This window comes from Meriones unguiculatus, chromosome 21 (genome assembly GCF_030254825.1).
Source record: "Meriones unguiculatus strain TT.TT164.6M chromosome 21, Bangor_MerUng_6.1, whole genome shotgun sequence".
NCBI classification, from domain to species: domain Eukaryota; kingdom Metazoa; phylum Chordata; class Mammalia; order Rodentia; family Muridae; genus Meriones; species Meriones unguiculatus.
In genome coordinates this window covers 57170276-57191283 of record NC_083368.1, presented here as the reverse complement: position 1 = coordinate 57191283, position 21008 = coordinate 57170276, and the positions used below count along the sequence as shown (strand labels likewise).

General features: G+C 50.4%; 2 protein-coding genes and 1 long non-coding RNA gene across 9 annotated transcripts in view; 1 reads left to right on the top strand and 2 right to left on the bottom strand.

Annotated features, from left to right (window-relative positions):
• Strip2 (striatin interacting protein 2) overlaps window positions 1–5755 on the bottom strand; it is a 38235-nt gene extending 32480 nt beyond the window's left edge. The window contains exons 1-2 of one of the 2 annotated variants that reach the window (XM_021641297.2): window positions 5589–5755; window positions 934–1003 (exon numbers count right to left, since the gene is read on the bottom strand). In XM_021641297.2, the coding sequence (XP_021496972.1) occupies window positions 934–1003; window positions 5589–5696 (178 nt within the window). In that variant the 5' untranslated portion in view covers window positions 5697–5755. The remainder of the gene's footprint in view (window positions 1–933; window positions 1004–5588) is intronic. The other variant, XM_021641299.2, reaches the window with a different exon arrangement.
• Window positions 5756–5919: 164 nt separating this feature from the next.
• LOC132649681 (uncharacterized) lies at window positions 5920–11130 on the top strand. The gene is made up of 2 exons (XR_009588165.1): window positions 5920–6226; window positions 8532–11130. It is a non-coding gene; the product is annotated as an uncharacterized LOC132649681 (long non-coding RNA).
• Ahcyl2 (adenosylhomocysteinase like 2) overlaps window positions 10087–21008 on the bottom strand; it is a 134415-nt gene continuing 123493 nt past the window's right edge. For all 6 annotated transcript variants that reach the window (XM_021641319.2, XM_021641320.2, XM_060373816.1 and 3 more), the window contains 5 exons: window positions 18119–18217; window positions 15300–15368; window positions 15121–15199; window positions 13641–13761; window positions 10087–13194 (listed from right to left, as the gene is read on the bottom strand). In XM_021641319.2, coding sequence (XP_021496994.1) covers window positions 13188–13194; window positions 13641–13761; window positions 15121–15199; window positions 15300–15368; window positions 18119–18217 — 375 coding nt within the window. In that variant the 3' untranslated portion in view covers window positions 10087–13187. The remainder of the gene's footprint in view (window positions 13195–13640; window positions 13762–15120; window positions 15200–15299; window positions 15369–18118; window positions 18218–21008) is intronic.

The following is a 21008-nucleotide window of genomic DNA, read 5'->3' as shown; positions in this document are numbered from 1 at the left end:
CTCTGCTGCGGCACTGTGGCTCCGACTGAGAGCCTCAGGCATGCCCCTTCATCATACATTTACTGACTTTCTGGTTTTCTCTTCTGGGAGTTCATAGCTTTGGTCCACTTCTCTATATCTCTTCTTCTTAGTTGTCTCTCTGTTTATCTCTCTTCTTTCTCTACACATATTCACATTCTAGATTCTAACCCTTTGTTCATTGTTAAACCCAGCTATTTCTGTCACTCACTGCAAAATTTATTCCCTGTGCTTATTCACGAGAACTTCTGCAGAAGCGTTTGTCTTTTTATCTGAAAAAGCATGTCTCAGAGTGTCATTTCCATGTGACAGAACATTTAACTTTCACACCATCCCCACCCAAAGCTCATTTATTAATAACTAGCATTCACAGCACGTGTGCTATGGAGTCCCTCAACGTGAGGAGAGCACGTCTGCCCTGTTCTAGAATTCCAGGGAGGAGCAGCCTGAGCTGGGATCAGCTCGCCGCAGTGCACAGGTCCCCGCCGCAGAGCATGGCTGTGACTGCTGCGGGTGGCTAGCCCAGCCTTCCTCGGCCAGTGACCACCCACAGCCTCCTTCAGCGCGCCTGGGGCTTTACCCAGGGCAAGATGGTGGACAGAGGGAGATAGACGGTGATAGAGAAGGGTGGCGGGGAGAACAGGCATGCGCACGCACGGACTACAAGCAGCGCGGTGAATAGGGGAAAGAGGAGAGAGCTGATTTCAGAGCGCAGGGAAGAAACAGGACTACCAGGAGAGAGGAAGGGACCAGCATTGTCGAGGAGAAGTCACAAAAGTAAGTGTAGAAGAGGTCTTTGTTACGGGGCTGGGGACAGGCACACAATGGTGACAGCCCTTGTTCAGGGCTGTGAGGGAGATACAGGCCTGGCCCCTGGCCCCCACCACACCACTCACTGCCGACCGCCTTTCATACCTGACAACTCTGCTGCATGGCTGTCTGCATCTCCATATTCAAACTCCAGGGTAGGGCAGTCCACAGAGCCCTGCAAGAAAGAAAACCTGTGTAATGGGAAAGAGGTTGCCAAAAAAAGACTATACCCCAGTTTCACCTTTTTCCCCTCTTGGAGGCCAAGGTCGAATCAGAGAGGCATCTAGAAAGTCCTAACTGGCCCTTGAATCTGAGAGACAACCTCCCCCTTCCACGCCCAAGTGTGAGGCCTGGTGCGGGGAAGGGCCGGGGATTCGCACCCAGAACCAGGACAGGGCTGTAAATAGGAGTGGAGCTGCCATCTGAAGTGAGGTGCCGACACGTGCCTATGATGCTCTGCTCTGGAGGCTGAGGCAGGAGGAGCCATGTTTAGGGTCAGCTGGGCTGCACAGTGAGACGCTGTCTCAGGAACAAACGGGACTGGGCTGCAGTTGGTGATGTTTGCCTAACGTGCACGAAGCCCTGCACTTGATCTCAGCACCCCGCAAACAAGGTTTGGTGGTATACACCTGCAATCCCAGCACTCAGCTACATGGCCAAGTCTGAGTCAGGACCGCATAAGACCGCCTCACAGAACCATCCCCCCCAATAGAAAGAAAGCGGTGACTGAGCCTCCATCCACGGGAACAGACACCAGGGAACATCTAGTTCACGTCTGGAAAATACAGGCAGGAACTAAAAGGAGAGATGGAGCTGGCCCCGATTCTGTCATCACCTAAACGTGTCTTGTGCTGGAGATCCCTGGCCTACTGAAAAGGAAAGAGGTTTCCGAGCGCTCGCCCGCAACACCCGATTACCACAGCTGGTGTAAACAAGGGTGCACTTTCCTTCCAAGTTGCTTCAAATGCTCAATTTCCTATGGTTTCATACGTATAATCCACTTTAAAGTATTTTAGCACACCCTCACTCATTAACCTCTTACGATTTTACGAGTATCTCCTTTAGCATACTCTATATGAACTGTTTCTTTAGACAACGCTGGGACTGCAGACACCAGCCCCCACCTTGTATCTGAGTTGCTGGGCATCAGGGCTTTCCACGTGCTAGGTGGGCACGTGACCAAATGTGCCTCATCCCTAGCTAACTTCCACTGTTGTTTCCTGAGACAGGGTGTAATTCTATGGCCCAGAACTCCTGTACTCCAGACCGGCTCTGAACTCAGCTCCCAATCTGGGATTTAAGTTAAGACTCACTGTGTACAGCCCATACGAATTTTTTTCCCATATGAATGCTGAATATTCTGAATTTTGCCAGCATGATGGTACAAGCCTTTACTCCTAGCACTCAGGATGTAGAGGCAGGGGGATCTCTGAGAGTCTGAGGTCAGCTGGCCTACGTACTGAATTCCTAGTCTGCCAGAGCTCCAGAGAGACCGTGTTCAACAAATGACGTTCTCCGTCTCCATTCTGCCTGTTTGTGTGACCCTGGCAAATGTGCTTCTCCGCGTCTCAGCACAGCACGAAGCACACGTCTGTCTTTGTCCTGGGTTCCTAGCACAGTGTTTCTAAATCTCACAAACTTCTGATGGCGCATATGCTACTCGGGGGCCCATCAACTATATCAGAATTAGGGTCACTGTGCCAGCTCACGGTGGACCCTTACACAGTGCTAAGTAAGGGACTGGAGAATAAACAAAACAGAACAACAACAACAAAAAACAACCAAATAAACAAAAACCAAAAACCACTAAGCATGCTTTGGAGTTACACACTGCTCTTGTGATGACTGTGATGATGGGGGTGTGGACCCGATTGAGTTCAGTCAAGGCCAGTGGCTTAACCGGTCCCTATCTGCCCCACATGAAAACCCTGAGTCGGGGGCTCAGGGGCTAGCTTGGCTGGGTAATAAAGTTCTTGCTGTGCACGCATGAGGCGCTGCCAGTCCTTAGAACCCATGATACATGTCTGTAATCCCAGTGCCCGGCCAGTTTAGGCTAGTTCTGGAGCAGTGAAAGACCGTCTCAAAAACCCAGGCGAACGGCTTGGGAAGGACAACCTTCCTGAGCTTCCCCTCTGGCCTTACACAGATGCACATCCGTGTGCACAGGAGAGGGCTGGGGAGGGTGAGAAGAGCCTGAAACAGTGACACGCAGCGTGGTACTGATGGAAAAAATGGCTGTGCTCAGGCACGAGGGCTCACGCCTGAAATCCCAGCCCTCGGGAGAGACACAGGCAGATCTCTGAGTTCAAGGCCAGCCTGGTCTACAGAGTGAGTTCCAGGAGAGCCAGTGAGTTCCAGGCTACACAGAGAAACCCTGTCTACAAACAAAACCAAACCAAATGGCTGCACTAAGAGGGTGGTGACCTCAGAGGAGCAGAGTCTCCATAACAATTCCAAGTCCACGCCTGTCGAGGAGTCTTCTAGTTGGTTGTTTCTGATTTGCACCTTTTATTTAAAAATTAGACTCTTAAGTATAAACACCTCTGGGTTCAGTCATTTTAGCAAATTATCAATCAAACTTGAAAGGGGTAAGTAATAGTTTGCAGATGGCAAGTAGGAATCTGTACAACCTAGCCACCTCAGTTGTGGCTGGCACATGAAGGGGACAATCTTGTGTGTGCACTAACTGGGGATTTAGTGTCAGAACTGAATTCATGAGCAGGACATTCGGTTGGCATCAGTAACTATTGTTGGAAAATGCTTCGCTTTCTCATCCATAAAATGGGGACAACAGTAAGACTTTCTTCAGGGGGTTACTGTAAGGACTAACGAGTTAGGAACAAGAACGCCCTTACTGTATAGCTCTCTTGATTTGTGCCAATGGTTGCTGTCTTTGAGCAGGTTTTTCAGAAGTCCTGGAAAAGCATCTTCTCAAAGGACTGCCCTCTGCTGGAAAGCACAGAGGGAAGGAAAGTGGACCTGGCACTGCAGAGATGGCAGGGGCATACTGACAAGCGTTTCCTCTGCAGGGAGGGTGGAGGAAAGGCTTTTCTTTCAGCAAGGGGCTTGGAGGCAGTGAGCCCAGAGCGAGGTCACTGCAGTCCTTCATTTCCAAGCATGCAGAATGCAGCTGCAGAAATGCAGCAGGCAAACAGCAGTATCCCAGGAAAAGTCTGGCTATCAACACTGAGCTCACTGGCAAAAGCAGAGCAGCAGGAGAGCCTTCTCCTGAAGGAAGATGTGGTAAGCAAGCCTCTACTCCAGAGGGGAGACCGACTTATCACTCTGCAGTCATTTCACTCATTTGCACATATTCTGTCTCGCCACCCTTCCTAGAATGCTGGCTTCTCCACTGACACACCGTCAGCATCTAATGACTTCCTTGTCACCTCCTCAAAATATTTGCTCAAGAACACCGTCCTCCTCCCTCTGCTTTGTGCTGCCAAGACTTCCCCTCCTCCCTCACCTCCACAGAGACCTCTGAAACCAGGAACCCAAATAAATCTTCCCTTCAAGGAAAAGAAGACCAATGTCTCTCTCGAGGTGCAGGTACTTGTAAGAGGAAATTCCTCACAAGGGAGCCTTGCCTGTGCAAGGGCGTGACTTTGGGGGCACCGGCCCTGTACTTTTAGGTTTTAGAAAGCTGGAGCTGAGGGTGAACCGTGGTTTGCAGGACTCCCTCTCAGTGATAGCGATGACAGTTCTAAGCCCCGAGCAATTAATTGTGTGAACCGTGCTAAAGGCTGTATGTTCAATCACCTCAACTCTCTCACTTACGCAGTGCTAAGCCCGTTTTACAAACGAAACTGGAGCTTAGGTTAGTTAATTTGCCCAAAGCCACACGGATGATAATGAAGGTGCTGGAAAAAACAAAGAAACAAAAACAAAACAGACAGAGACGTGGCGTTGTTAGTCACACACACACACACACACACACACACACACACGGCCAGGTGTCTGATCTTAGCAAAGCTGGTTTCATCTATTTCACTCTCTACAAACGCCCCGGCCCAGTTTCCCCACACCTAGGCTGGGGCTCAAGTTTGTCATCTCGGGAAGGTGAGGCAAGCAGGCCACCACTGAGCCCCAGCCCCAGCCCCAGCCCTGTGTCTGTTACACAGTCAAATGAATGGGTTGTGTTCATCGTGGCGGCAGGCGCCGTAATCCCAACACTTGGGAAACGGAGGCAGGAGGATCTGGAGTTCAAGGCTCTCCTCAGCCACGCAGTGAGTTCAAGCCCAGCCAGGGCAAACGAAAGCTTGTTGTCAATGGACTGTCTCAGATGACTAAAGAAGGAGTCAAATAAAGTAACGGCTAAACCAGGAGGCCCCCACGCCCCTTCCACACACATTTCCTTCCGCGAATCCCTGCTGGACGCAGTTCGGCTCTGAGTGAGGAGACGGATAAGGGTGCGGGGGGGGGGGGGGGGAGCGCTGTCCTAGTTACATTTTTTTTCAAAGAAGAGGAGGAAGAAGCCGAACAGTCACCCTCTCGCTGCATCCTGGGACAGCTGCACTCAGGGCCGCGCCGGCCCCAGCGTGGACCGCCGCTCGGGTGAGGTGCGCGCGGAAGGCGCTCCCTAAGCCCGGGGGCTGGGACGCGGGCGGGCCGGGTGGGCCGCCGCAGGGGCCGTGCTGCCCGCCAGCCCCGGGGCTCCGCGGAGGCCCCGTCGCTCCCCGCGCGCCCGGGCGCCGCGGCGGGACGGGAGCGGGCCGTGGGCCGCGCCGCCTCCCGCCCGCGGACCTCCGCGGGGTCCTCACCTCCGACTCCCGCCGCTGGCTGCGGAACGCCTCCCGGCCCTTGGGCGCAGCCGCCTTCCCTCTGCCGCCGTTGCCGCCGTCGCTGGCGGGCGCCGCGGGGTCGTCCATGCTGGGCGGGCGAGCCGCTCGAACGGCTCCGCGGTCTCTGCCCCGGGCGACCCCGCCGCCGCGCGCGCCCGCAGCCGGGCCCCGCCCCCGGGCTCCTATTGGCTGTGCCTGCTCCCCGCGGCCCCGCCCCGCCCTGCGATTGGCCGGCCGGCCAGCCGGAGGTGGGGCTCTTTCAAGGAATCGGCGCCCCGCGCCCCCGACGTCCGCGGCTGCCTGGACCGAGGCTTCGCGCCCCGCGTCTGCGGCCCCGGAGCCCGGGCGGCCTGCTCCTCCCGGCGCGGCCCCAGCCCGGCGTCCGGCCCGGCTCCACCGCGGCCGGCGCTCCCGGTCTGGCCGGACGCTGGCCGGAGGACGGGGAGCCGCCGCCGGGAGCCACCGCTTTAGGAGGGCCGAGGGGAGCGGGCGGGGCTGTGCCAAGCACCGCAGCGTTTCCCCGGCCCCCGCCTCTGCCGGGTTCTTGTCACCAACCCGATTTTTACCGAGGAGGGAGTTCTGAAGCACAGGGAACGCCTGCGCTTTCTGTCAGCGAGGTGAGTATGTTGTTCTAGGAAAGAAGCCCGTTCTCTTGGTTTAATAGTCTTAGCCTTTCCACTGCTGTGATAAAACACCAAAATAAATAAAATAAAATAAAATAAATAAAATAAAATAAAATAATACAATAAAATGCAAATTGGGCAGGAGAGGACTTCTTTCACCTGATAGCTCACAGTCTGTTACCGAGGGGAGCTGCGGCAGGAACTACAGAAGCCTTGAGGAAGCTGCTCACAGGCTTTTCCTCACAGCTTGCTCGCCCTTCCTTCCTTCCTTCCTTCCTTCCTCCCTCCCTCCCTCCCTCCCTCTTTCCTTTCTCCTTTCTTCCTTTCCTTTTTCTTCCTCCTTCCTTTCCTCTTTTCTTTCTTTTTTTCTTCCTTTCTTCTCTCTTCTTTCTCTCTCTCTCTCCCTTCCTTTCCTTGCTTGCCTGCTTGCTCGCTCACTCGCTCTCTTATACAGCTCAGGACTGCCTGCTCGGTGGCACTGGCTACAGTGAGCCAGGACCTTCCACACCTCCAATCAAGAACATGCCCCATAAGCTGGCCACAGGTCAGTCTGCTCAGTGGAGGTTCCCTCTTCCAGAAGGACTCTGGCGGGTGTCAGGTCCACACACAACTAGCCAGCACAGCTACTGCTCCTCAGTTCCTACTTAGGACCCTCCTCCTCTGGAAAAACCGTGTGTGTGTGTGTGTCCTTACTCCACTCAGCTGTGTTGCTGTCAAACCAACTTTGCTGGGATCTGGAACTGTAGTATTTGCATTCTCCTCAAACAATGGCATTTCCCTCCTTTCCTCTATCTTAGGGAAGGTTCTAGTCTTTACACGAGTCTCACATTGTAGCCCAGGATAGCCTAGAACTGTGTAGCCTAGCCTGGTCTCTAACATATGGTCGTCCTGCTCCTGAATACTGGCATTGTAGACACCAGAAACTGTGCATATCTTAACACAATTTCTTTTTTTTAAGATTTATTATGTATACAGTGTTCTGCCTGCATGTGCACCTGCACACCAGAAGAGGGCACCAGATCTCACTGTAGATGGCTGTGAGCCACCGTGTGGTTGCTGGGAATTGAACTCTGGAAGACCTCTGCAAGAGCAGCCAGTGCTCCTAACCTCTGAGCTGTCTCTCCAGCACCCCCCCCCAATTTCTTAAAAAAAGCTTTATTACTCTGAATGTTTTGTCCATATGTATGTCTGCACAGCACAGGCCTTTCCCCGGGGCTGGAGTCACAGGAGGTTGGAAGCCGCCACGCTGGCCCTGGACACTGAGCTCGGGTCCTCTGCAAGAGCAACTTGTACTCTTAACCACCGCGCCGTCTCCCCAGACCCTCAGCTCTCTTTCTCCCTTACCTTTCTGTTAGTTGGAAGGTGGCAGGGGAGGGGTGCACTGGACAAGACCCCATTCCTTGGAAATTTCTGGGTACCTCTCCTGGCCCCCAGTATCTCATAAGCACCCCAGTCTTCCCTCCCCACTCTCACTCCACCGTGGATGTAGGCTCCTCTAGAGGGCCAGGCTTCAGTGTGGTCTTGAGTTCAGTCAAGGGCTCACGTAGCTCAGGTCGGCTTCAAACAAGGTTTAGCTGAGCATAGCCTTGAACTCCTGACCCGCCAGTCTCCAGAGTGCTGGGATTACAGGTGTGCACCACTATGCCTGGCTCTTCGTTGGCTTTTGCAGCCACATTTTGTATGTTTAACACAGGGGTTCACAATGTATGTGCTATTGACATTTTGGGCAGAAAAATTATTATTTAAGCTGGTCAGCAGAACTTTTGGGTGCTCCTGAAAGATACCAGGAGCATTTTCCCCTTAGTTATGAAAACAAAAAATGGCTTTTAAACATTGCAATACGTCCCCTGGGGAGCAAAATCTCCGTTGCAATACTGTGGCTTTGTAAAAAAACTCATGTGAATTTCCAAGAAAGTCTGAGGCTCAAGGCACAACTACTCAGTTTTGGAATTTTTCAGGGTATAATTTGTTAAACTCTTAAAAATGTACAATCTACATTAAGATTCACAACCCACGCCTCATTTCCCCCGCTTTTGTGTGACAGACTTGCCATTAGCACAGCTCATCGGGTTTCTTTCTAAAGAGTTCATTGTGTGCTCCCTCCTGAGAAGCCAGGCTCTAGGACTGACAGTCCCAGCAGTGATTTTCCTGAGAGCCCAGCCAGTCAGCAACAGCCTCACAGGCCAGGTGTGAGGGCTTCCTCCTCCTTTTGCTTGTCCTGAGGGCAAAGGGCAACACTTCTGCTGGGGGTGGAGCTGAGGCACTCCCCGCTAAGAGCTCCATCTGGCTTTGCTTCCAGAGATGGGACTTGAACATGTGAAGACTGCAAAGGATCTTTCCCTTGTGGACTGGAGACCAGCAATGGCTGGACATCTGTCTGCTCCGTGTGAGCCCGCACGTATGTTCAGAACTTTTCATGAAAAGGAAAGTGTCTGAAGAAAGACTGCATGAGGTCACAAGAAACTTCAATCAACGAAAATTCTGAGACGGCAGCTTATTTGTTCACCGAAGAGTGACAATCATGGATACTGCCGGCCACTGAAGCACCCAGGAGGGGCTTTGTCAGGCTGGTCTGTGTCTTTCCATTTGCTAAGAGCTGCTGCCAGCATTTTAAAATCTATACTGCTAGAGCCAGAGATGGCTCAGTGGTTAGGGGCACTAGCTGCTCTTCCAGCACCCTAGCAGGCGACCAGCACTCACTCCCACACACCCACACACAGATACATATAGCTAGAATCAGTCTTTAATAATAAAACAGCCCACGACACTATACTGCCAACTTCCCTTGTCCCAAAACTTAGGCTTCGGACAGAGGGTTGATGGGACAGATAGAAGCAAATTCCTTTCTGCACTTAAGCACTGTGACTCAGGAAGGTAAAACACTCCGTTGGATAGCGCCCGGCACTAGGCTTAACAAGAGGCGGCAGTCTTCAATGCCTTGTTTTCAGACAAGCAGGCAGAGAGGATAATAAAGAGCACGTGTGGCAAGAGAGCCCTCGAGGGAGACCCAGAACGGGGGGGGGGGGGGCGCAGGAGGAGGCAGGGCACCCAGGATCAGCGTGAGCATCCGGGGGCCGGGGCCTCGGGAAGAACAGCCAGTGCTCTTAACCACTGGGCTATCTCTCCAGCCCTCCTTTAAGCAGTATTTTTTAATGTAACAGACTAATAAAACATTAACATAAAGTAATACACAGTTCACAAGCAAGTAAACTCTGAGAAAATCAGCCCCAGTGGCTGCCCTACCAATGTGTGAGATGGACAGGCAGCCCTCACGGTCCACTTACTGACTTAGAGCTTAGCCCGCGGGACCCGCTCCCTCTTTGCCGGGTATACCCAGACCTTCGGTCGCATCAGCAGGGCAACGCAGCGGCACTGGGTGACCTAGAGCCACACTTTAGACTTTAACTTTCTAAGATCTTAACCTCACAGTCCTCACCTCCTCGAGGTTGCGCCTCTGAGGTGGGCTCCTTACACAGTCAGGTGGAGGTCAGGGTGGGAGGGGCAAAGCACTTGTCAGCAGACTGTCTCAGTGTCAAACACGACAGCCTGGCAGCGGTGTGCACTCCTTTACTCTCAGCTCCTGGAAGCTGTGAGTTCGAGGCCAGCCTGGTCTACAGAGTTAGTTCCAGGACAGCCAACGCTGCACAGAAAAACCCTGTCTCGAAAAACAAACCAAATCAAACCAAAAAAACCCCAAGACTCTTAGGGTGCCGGTCACTCAAGCACACCTGCTGGAAACCGCATCAGCTTTTCCCCTCCGTCCTGGGCAGGGAGCCTTGCTGGTCTGTTGCCCACATTGCTCGCATCTCTGCATTCCTAGTTCACAGAAGCAAGTGATGGTCTCAAGACACAGATGAGTTTTAAGAATACTTTATTTTTTGAGATTACATAGTCATTATTGCTGATCTAATACAATCACTTAGACATAAAGATTTCCAAGAGCTTCTCAGAACTGGTGATCCTTAGCGGTTTCATTCCTTTCAGTAAGATGACAGTAAGAACTAGATGATTATTCATATAGATAGATAGATAGATAGATAGATAGTTTAGACTTGTCAATATAGAATTTGCTGGTGTTTCCTATTTTCTTTCCATAATTTTCCTTTATTAAAAAAGCTTAATGCAACAATGCATTGTGATTTTTTTTTTTAAACCATGACAAAGTTAATTCTGAGGAAACCACAGGAGCAGCAATTTTAGATCTGTTCAGAGAAAAGCCAAGCAGCAAAAAAGCTTTGTAGGAGTGTGTGGCTGTGGGGAGCCGTGCTCTGTGCTCTCACAGGAGGGAAACATGAGGAGGGCCGAGGGAGGGTAGGTTAGAGGCATTTGTTGAACAAGAAAAAGAAACAGTATTTCCAGTGAGAAAGCGACAAGGCCCTGCAGCAGCACAAATTCACTGCAGATAAATGGATCCCGTGGGCCAGGGCCACGCAGCCGGCCAGGTTCACCTTCTCTTCCTTGCCTCCCGGCAGCCAGGGTGCATCTAAGAGGAGGAGCTGCAACCTGCTGCCAGCATACAGGACAGACAGACAGGAGCAGGAGAGTGTACCCTAACGCCTGGAGGTGAGTTCTGGGCTACCTTCCCTCTCTCTCCCCAGCTCCTCACAAGCCCTCTGTCCTGGGGATTCACCCCAGGCCCGGCACATGCTAATCAAGTATCTGTCACTGACCTACATCCCTATTAACATCTGCTTTCTTAATGACTGCTGACACAAAAGTCTCCAGAGAGAAGGGAACAGATGTCATCTGAAACGCACAGGCAGATACCCCAGCATGGGCAGCCGAGTGCAAGCTGCCCAGCTTAGAGGGCCATGTGGCCCCTTCTCGACTTGGAATGGCTCTTGTCACTAGGCTGTGGCTGGGCACACTCTTAAGTGCCAGCCGCAGGGAGCTGCAGAGAGCAAGGCTCTGCTGAATACCGGCAGGTCATGACATGCGGCCAAGCCAGATGCCCGCCTAACAGAATCCGCTCTGAATGCAAGATGAGGCACAGAGATCCGAGTCTTTTGCTAAAGAGATCCAATTAGGAGGCAGCCAGGCAAGCCAGCACATGCCTCAGGAGGCCACGGCAGGAGGACTGCCATGAGTTTGAGGCTAGCCTGGGTTACACTATCTCAAAACAGCAAGAACAGAAAACCAAAACAGAGGTGGTAGTGGGAGAGGGATACAATCAGCTATTAATACAAAAGTGAGAATGAGGCAAACAGACTAGAGGGTGTTGCTGGAATCTTCGGCCTTTGTGATCTTGCCTACAAAACAGAATGCAGTCACAGATGATGCCTGAGAGGAAGCCATCCTCTGGGCTAAGCCTGTCCACCACTTAATAAGGCCAACAGCCACCTACCCCAGCTCTGATTCTCTGTCTTAAAAAATAAGGACACTTCCAGACTAGCTTCAGGGTACACACCAAGACCAGGGGACACTGCAGATGGAGGCGGGGAGAGGGGTGGTGGTGGTGGTGGAGGCGGGGAAGGAGGGGGTGGAAACTTCCAGGGACCTGGGTGTCCTCTGTCTGAAAGACTGGTCTTGGACTTTGGAGCAGAACAGTATAAGAAATACGTGGGAAACAAACATGAGACTTGAAACAGGGCGGGCCACGAGAGACTCATTCAACTCAAGATTCCTAGGGTCACTCTGGATTTTAACTCTTGACACCAGTCAGTCTGTCTCCAAAGGAAACCCAACTCTTGGGTGGAATGAGAAAAACCACAGTTTACGTTACTATTTGACAATGCTGGAGTTACTTAAGAAACAGAAGCCTTAAGCAGAAGGGGCCAGATCATAAAGACACAGCAGCAGCAGGGACAGATGAGCCACCCGGCGGCACATCTCACTCTCGCCAACGGCAACAGCCAGAGGCAGGAATGTCTGATGAGGTTCCAACTGGTTCCCATCCCCATCCCCAGCTCAGGGCCAGGCAAGTGCTCTGCCACTGCGCTATCCTAGCCCTCAAACCAGTCCTCACCACGTGGATGCTCTTTAGAGTCCCCCGTTTTCTGCAGGCAGGCCACAATCTCCTGGAAAACAGGCAGACTTGATTCTTTAGGACATCAAGGTGTACCCGCTGCAAATCTCCACCAATCACCTTTGCCAGCGGAGTTTGAGAGGCCGTTTCAGGCAACAACCCAAGTGTCAGGAAGCACTGCCCCTTCAAGCCCCTTTTCTGAGATAGGCCTCCCAGGAAACGGTCCAGTTAAGTTACAAGGAAGCAAAACTATGGGCCAGTGGAGCTGGTCCCCTACTTCCTGAGCAGAGGTTAGTGGGGTCAGAAAGCAAAACAAATGCCTGGCCAGCACCAGAGCTACAAGATCATGGAGGCACAACCCTCTTGGAACCAGGATGCATTGAAACGGACATAGTATTGACGAAAGAAGCCTGGGTAAGACAAGAGACCCCAGTAGGCACGGACACAGGCACAGCTGAGCTCCTGCTGCAGCTTCGAGATCTTCCCACTCCTACCTCACTAGCCTTTTTATCAGGAAGGCAGTGACAGTAACTATCAAGGTTGCGACCTGACCTGACAGTCAGGTCCTGTCAATTCAGCGGCTTCCGAAAGGCCTCACCTGGGAAAGGACCAAAGCTTTGAGAAAGGCAGCTGCTGAAAATTTATTCCAGAAAACCCTAAGTAACAAGGAGTCTGGCATCCCTGAACTGACTCCTGAGCCCAGAAAGAAAAGCGGTCATGGCTGAGGACTCCATCAGCGGGCAATGGCGTGAATGAAGCACTAGAAGATCGGCTGGTTCCTTCCTCCTCAGCCTGTCGTCTGCGCTCTCGGGGTCCCAGGAGTAACCACGCTCTGGGCCCTGGCTACAGGCACAGGAATCTAGGTTTTAATAAATAAACATCCTAACACAGGGAGCACGGCGGGCAGCTGGCCGCTTCTTCCTTGGAGAGCAGTTGAGGAAAGGCTTGGTTCTGTTCTGTAACGCGTCCATGGGCTTGCGTTACAGGAACTCAATACCTGGAGGGAAAAAGGAAGATGAAACTGATGCTATCTGCTGGTGAGGCTGGAACAGAAGGGGCCTGCCCACAGCTCAAACAGGGGCCCAGGGCTCTTCTAGGGCACGCACAGACATCATGGGCCAGCGAGAAGGCTGAGCGGACACAAGCGCCTGCCACCATGCCTGCCACTCTCCCCGGGACTATGGGAGAGAGAACTCACTCCCACAGGTTATCCTCTGACCCCCTCCCCCAACACACACGTCACAAAACGAACAGGTAAAGATGTCATTTCAAAAGGCTAATATTTGGTGTGTCTGTGTGAGAGCGCCAGTGTTTAAACAAGCTCTCAGAATATTCTGAGCTGGGAGACCGGTTTTTCCAAGCTCATGGAAAGGTGTGTGGTAGAACATGCATGGATCAGCTCTTCACCCCCCAACCTTCCCTGGTCTCCGGAGCCCAAGGCACCTGTAGTAGTTGGGCTTGAAGGGCCCGTTCTTGTTGAGTCCCAGATACTTGGCCTGCTCATCTGTCAGCTCTGTCAGGTGGGCATCAAAGGTAGGCAGGTGGAGGCTCGCCACATACTCATCTGCAGAGACCACACCAGTCATGGGGTAAGCAATCATGGCTCCTGTCTGGCTGTTCTCCTCAAGCCAGCCTTAAAACATTGGAAGACATTTCTAGTTCTTGGAGACAATGGGAAAACGTTTGACTTCTGCTCTTAGGTCTTCAATTCTAAAAAATGACTGCTTTCAGCTTCGAGTCCAGTGACTTTCAAAGCCAAGCATTTCTTCCAGTAACTCTTTCCACCCTGAAGCTTGTTCCCCAGAAAAGAAAGAGATAATGGGATATACGGGACTTAGACCTGGGAAGCCCACCTTTACTTTTGCCTCAATATCTATATTATATTATGAAAATACTAGAAAGGCTAAATATACATTCCAGAAAAATTAACACCCATGGGAATTGGGGAGAAATAACTAAAAAGGACCTAAAACTGTGTGCTTTGCTTTAGTAATTTTACATCCCTCGAATTCATTGTATTTACAGCCTCATCATAAATCCAAAGAGGACAGACTGACTGCTCTGTTCATGTTGTAGCCTTCCAAACTGTGGTAGTTTTGTTTTCTGATTTTTTCCTTTTTAGAGACAGGGTTTCTCTATGTAGCCCTGGCTGTCCCCAAACTTACTATGTAGACTAAGCTGTCCTTGAACTCACAGAGATCCACCTGCATCTGCCTCCCCAGTGCTGGAATTAAAGACCTGTGTCACCACACCAGACCCATCCAAACACTATTAAAGAGGAAATATAGCAACTTGTAATAGCAAAACCAGAGCTGATTTACTTCCTGAGTTTATAAACACAATGTATCCCCTGCGCGCCCAAGATAGGCTCAACAATTAAAGACAGTTTAGTGTTTCTATTACACCAATAACCATATAATTAACTCATTACAGGAGCCTGTATCCCTTCAAAGGAGAGGCATTTAGTATCTTAGAATTGAAATAAGCCGGACATCATGAGGCCAGAGATATTCTCTTTTGGGGGGAATATTTTTGCCCTCCTTTGAGATTTTTGCATACATGGTATCTAAAATTGAATTGGTAGGCCAGGCATGATGGCACATGCTATAATCCCAGAGAGGAAGTAAGAGTGAGTTCAATGCCAGCCTTGACTACATGGTGAGACCCTGTCTCAAAACATATAATGTGATGCAGTGTAATAGGGTATAACAAAATAGTTCTCATGCAGGTATTCTAAATCGCAGCAGAACGCAAGAACCTCTCTAGAAAAACCTATGTGGAAAATTATACGCATCCCCTTGGAATAGAGTCTAGAGCCCAAGCTCCTACTCCTTATGATAAGGATCTATTTTCCTCCCTCCCTTCCCCTCCCAGCCTCCTCAGCTCCGACAGCGAACCACTCTGGTAAGGAAGAGCAGCTTACCCATCTTCTTGGGCAACAGGTACACATCCTGCTTATAGCGCCCCTCGGGAGCGTTGTAGAGCTCTATCAGGGCGAGAGCCTAGGGAAGCAGAGAGACGCGCGCTACTACCTTCCGAAGCCACGGGACCTGCTTGTCTGAGCTCCTCTTCGGCCCATCACTTTCCTGCTGCAGGTCTTACCTGAGTGGTAGCAGTGATGGAGAGCACAAATGTAGGCACTGTGGAACAGCTCAGGTTCAGCAGACGGCCCTGGTGATCCAAAGTGGAGACAAAGGGCGTTAGGACACTTGCTGGCCTTTGAGGAAGAATGGCTGCCAAGTTCCAGTTCCTTCTCAACAGGGCTTCCAGACAAAGCAGGCGCTCAGAAAAAGAATTCATTCATAGCCTTTTTCTCCTGCCCACCACCTCATTTGGGTCTCTCTGTATAGCTTTGGCTGCCCTAGAACTTGCTATACATAGCTGACTGACCTCAAACCCACAGAGATCCTCCTGCCTCTGCCTGCCGAATGCTGGGATCAAATACATGAGTAACCATATTTTAAATGTTTAAAAAATTTTAATCTAAATTTTATTTTTTAACTGATATATCAAGACAAAAATTATATACATTTATGGGGTACCATGTAAATTACCACACAAGAGTACATATATCTATTTCCTCAAACAGTTATTTCTGTAAACCTTCTCTTGCAGCTTTTTAAAGTGTCCAGCACATAACTGTTACCTACAGTCACAGCATGGTGACAGTATGCCAGAACTATTTACACTCCTAGCTACATGAAACCCAGCATTCGCTGACCAACCTCTTCCCAGTACCCCCACAGTTGTGGGCCTCTGGCCACCACTGTTTTCAGCTAGAGACCCACTGTGGAATCACAGGCTGGGCTCTAAACTCTCAATTCTCCTGCCTCAGCCAAGGCTGACCTTCAACTGCTAATGCTCCTGCCTGTCTCCTAAGTGCTAAGGCCACAGGCAGGCACGGCTACTCTGGCCGCACAGCAGATGTTTTTAGCTTACACAGGACTGAGACTATGCGCTGCTTGTCGCTGTGTGTCTGATGACGCCACATGGATAACGACAGGAGCCCATCGCTCTGGCGGAACACACCCACCGTGTGAGCACCAGCCCTCCTCAGCCAGCCCCACCACACGGCTGAGGGGACCGCCTGCGGCGGGGAAGGCGTTGCCGTGCCCGACATACTGCTTTGAGGCCTTTCGATGTCTAACAACAGGACCACTGGACACACAGCAGTTCTGTGGTTAAGCTGTGAGAGGCTCGGACTAGTGCTCCTAGGTTGTTATCTTTCACCTCTTTGGAACGTGGCTTTATTACCATTTTCCTGACGATCAGTGATGCTGAATACTTCCCCTTTGTTAGTTGGCCATTTGCACATCTTCTTTGGAATTAACTGATATCCAAAGGAAAGCACTGAAAATTTGGTAACTGCTCTACTTAAACAATTTCTGGGACTATATACAAGAGAATAAGGGCAGTCTTATGACCGTGCGGATTGTGAAATTCTCTCAATTTCCCATTCTCTACAGCAAAATACCCTTCTCCTGAGGGCTGACCTTCCTTTGCCTGTCTCAGGCAAGGGGAAATCTCCAGGCTGGGAAGAGAACAACGGTAGATTTAGGAAGCTGCGTTTCTCAGTTTCTCTCTGCTCCAAAGGCCTTGAATACTGGGTGTACAATAAGGACAGTAAAGGAGTGAAAACCTGTCCCATGCTGGCCTTTCTTGCTTTGTTTCCTAGGAAGCCTGACTACTAAAAGCACCTTTAGTGCCTACTTTTGTCACCAAAATTGCCGAGAGGGACCTCCTAGGGCACTTTAGAAATGTTGCCAGACAGGGGGCTGACGTCAAGGCTATTAATAAACATTTAACAACCTGTTCTTTTATCCGTACACATGCCTTTCCAGACATGCCCTAAAGCATTTAAGAATGTTAGCTAAGTGAGGGCAAGGGAGAAAAAGAACAGTAAGAACACGTAATGTTGGCCTTATGTGACTCTAAGTAAGGAGATGATACGGTTTACATTTTCATACTCAGTTTCTTCAATGTACAAAATAAACCAAAGGAAACTGAAACTCAGGAAGAGTCTTTTTATTCCCTCGATATCTGGAGTTGTTCCTTGAAAGAGAAAGATTCACGGGAAGAACAAGAAGCACTCCCAGCACCCAGGAACCCTGGCCAGATAGGCAGGGCCTTCACTACAGGAAACACAGCCGGAAAAGGACAAAGCCTACAAGGGATGAAAGTCAACACTCTGAGGGCTCAGCAGGTAACTGGTACTTGCTGCCCACCGACCTGATGACCTCATTTTGATCCCCAAGACCCACACGGTAGAGAGCTGACCCTTGCAAGCTGCCCTCTGACCTCCACACGCACAAGGGAGAACATGCACATGACTGCCCCCCCCAGCACTGGAAACACAGCTCAGCGGTGGAGCTCCTGTCGCACATGTGCACACTGCACTGGGAAAAAGCAGTCTGCGTGGGCTGGAGGGACAGGACGGGGACTGCCCACCAAGCAACATTAACAGAATAAGCTGGGTCCTGCCATACGTCTGCTCAGCGCATCGGTTCAAAGGACACTAAGAGAGAGATGCATCAGTGAAGACACGACTGCCCCAAGCTTCGCAGACAGCCTGACTTACAGCCAGGAATACCTATGTGCTTACTGATCCAACCCCACCACAGTCGCTCTGTGAGCTCACGGGCACTGACTATCTGCTAACTCCTTCCACGGGGTAGCCATTTCCTGACTCAGCCTGGAGACGACATGGAGGCAGGATAATTGGTGAAAAGAGAGGGACCAAAATAGTTTCTTAATTGCTGAATGAAAGGACCTTTCACAGTCAGAAGTAAATTCCACTGGTAAAGTAGTTAAAGTTGTGCTGCAGAGACAGGGTTGAAGGATCAGGGAACATGAGGAGGAGGCGGGCCGGGGACGGCAGTGTCTCCTGTCGGTGAGGAGCTCTCTCTCAGCTTCAGGCTTACCTCTGCCAGCAGAACTATCCTCTTGCCATCAGGCCATATCACATGGTCAACTTGGGATCTGACTCTCTCCCAGGTCAGTTCTGGGGTCCGCAGGCTCGCCTGGAACATACAGTAAGAACATTATTGGCTGTGGCAAGCCTCCACACTGGGAACAGAAAGATGCTGCAGGAGCCATTTCAAATAGCAAGTCGAAAGCAACCAACATGCCAGATGGAGAATACCTGTCCTGGGTTGGTTAGGACCGTTCCATTTCAGGGAATTTAATCTTAGGCTCAGCCAGGGAGGGATCACTCAGGACGCCATTCCACAACATATACTGTGCGCCTGCTCTCTGCTGAGCACAGTAAAAGGTGCTACGGGAAATACAAAAGAAACCAAAGGCATGGTTTCTGCCTTCAGAAAGCTCACATTTCAGTTGGGGACACAACAATACACATGTGAGAAGAAAGTACAAAGCCACATGCAAACAGGTGCAGATTAATATGGTGCAAACCGAACACATAGGTGCTGAAGAGACAGGGAAAAAGAGAAGAGCAGAGCCAGGTGGGATTAGCTGGACGTCCTAAACACGGCATGCTGGGGACCAAGGCTCTGCCCTCTCGGCCCAGTGTCCCGGTCACACCTCCAAAGGCTGGTTTACCCTACAGCTCTGTGCCCTAAGTGCAAGCGTGAGGTGGCTTCATCAGGAACACCAGCGCTAGAGTGACGTGCCTGACCGCTCACCCTCTTTCCACTTCTGTGCAGTGTTCAGAGGGCAAGAGAGGAGGTGGTGAGTTATTAGCAGCGGCAGCAAAGGACAGGCGCGGGTGCAGACTTAGGACAACTACTTCCCTCTTCAAAAAGCAACAGCTGAAACACAAAGGGAGCCCACATCCAAAACTACCCCATCAGTTCATCTGGGGAAACTGAAAAGCTTTGCCAAACACTAGTCCTCAGACAAGAGAAACACGTTGAGGTACACGGAATTCTAGGCGGTGTAATAAAGGACAAACACTGAGAGGAGAATATGAGCAATTTCTGCACATAGACAGTATCTTTTCATTTTTGAATCTCCAAATTCTTTCTAGACATACGATGGTGCTCATTTAGATGTTTAGACAAGCACAGTCTCTGCCTCTAAGGAAATGGCGGCCTAACGGTGCAAGAAGGCATGTGATTACATTGTAGTGTTTTCAGGGCTGCATCTACTCATGGTCTTGATCATCATTTCTTTATTAGGTATGTTGGAAATGTAAAATTTGAGACATAAGTTTCATAATTTGGTTCACTCATTCTTAAGAGCTATTTCACAATAACTACCAAAATGTTATAGGTATGTAATTCTTATCAATTAATTTAATTTTAGAGTCCTACCACAAGTATTTATTCAAGTCAAGAATTTAAGTGCCTAAGAATTTTAATTAAGGTGTAGGGGTGCATGCTTCCATTCCAACCCTTGGGAGGGGGAGGAAGGAGAATCCAGAGTTCAAGGCCAGCCATGGCTAGAATAGAACTGTGTCTTAACAAACAAAAGCAAACCAAGAATGGCCATTCTAACATTATTTATAATAGCAAATAAACATAAACCAACAAGGGAATCACTAAGCAAGTCAGCTCCAGCAGGTTTATGTAATATGTTAAAAGAAACAGCGGGTGAAATAGTAGTAATGATAACAACAAGCGTCACAACAGTAACAGGTTTGATACGTCGCTCCGCGGTACTGTTGTTGCCCAGCGTGTGGGAAATCCCGGACTTGATCCTCCACACCACAGGTAAGTATACGGTAAGTAAATGATGTGACCAGGGCTAAAAATAAGTGAAGCAAGCAGACAACTGGAGAAGTCATATATATATGAAATAAATCCTTTAGACTTTGAAAATACCACATGGAGGGATGGGACCACCTCTGGCCATACATGCAGCTCTGTGGTAACACAGGCATTTCCTGTGAGACAAGACGTTAAGGAATTCAGAACTTTACTGTTTCTATATCATTAACTTCCAGAGGAAAAGCAATCTTGGTGATGGGGGCAAAGAGCGGACGACGGGACACTGAGAGTCTACCATCTCAGGAAGTGCTCCCTGGGAGGAGTATGGTGAAACCATGGCATGGGCAAGTGTTTATGATCATAGGGAAACGGTCAACGGTGAGAAGAGGCGGCATATGAAAAGCGCAGGAATGGCTGCTCTGCAGGCAAAACCCTTGATAGTCAATTTAAAAGGAGGTTTAAAGAGAAGCTTGGCTAATTTATCTCTACCATTTTCCAGGGAGGGTCAATGCTCTGACGATGAAGACAGCTACCTGGCAGCACTCCCTGCCAGTGTTTCCGACCCTACAGTTGGCACAATAACTAAAAGTCAATCAGCTGGGACTGGGAGAGACCAGTGGTAAAACACGTGCCTTTGGGTTCGGTCTCTGGAACCACTCTGAAAAGGCTGGAGCGGGAGGAGCACTAACTTGGCTTTGCTGTGCATTGGCACTCGGCACTCTGAGGACAAGGGCTGCTCAGGCAGACGCCATCTCCCACAGTGGGCACACACCCCGGACGTGCACCGTGCCGGCACATGCTGACCTTCCGTGGCTCTCGGCAGTGCACAGCACCGCCCCCCGGGAGCACAGCATCGGCAGCGAGGCTTAGTCAAAATCATTCTTTGGTTGGAAAAAGCCTCTGGAAGCATGTGTGTATAATGGTTTATCACTTGAACTAAGAAGCTGACAGGAAATACATGAAAGAAAGAGCTGGCCAGCAAGCAGGCTACTGCAGGTTCTCCAATATTCATAGAATTCAGTTTTCTGGAACAAAAGTACAGCTTTCTAAATGGCTAACAGTTTTCATGAACTATTCTTTCCTGAAATATACAGCAAGCAACATCTCACGGTTAGACAAAACCAAAAATTCCTACCCAAAA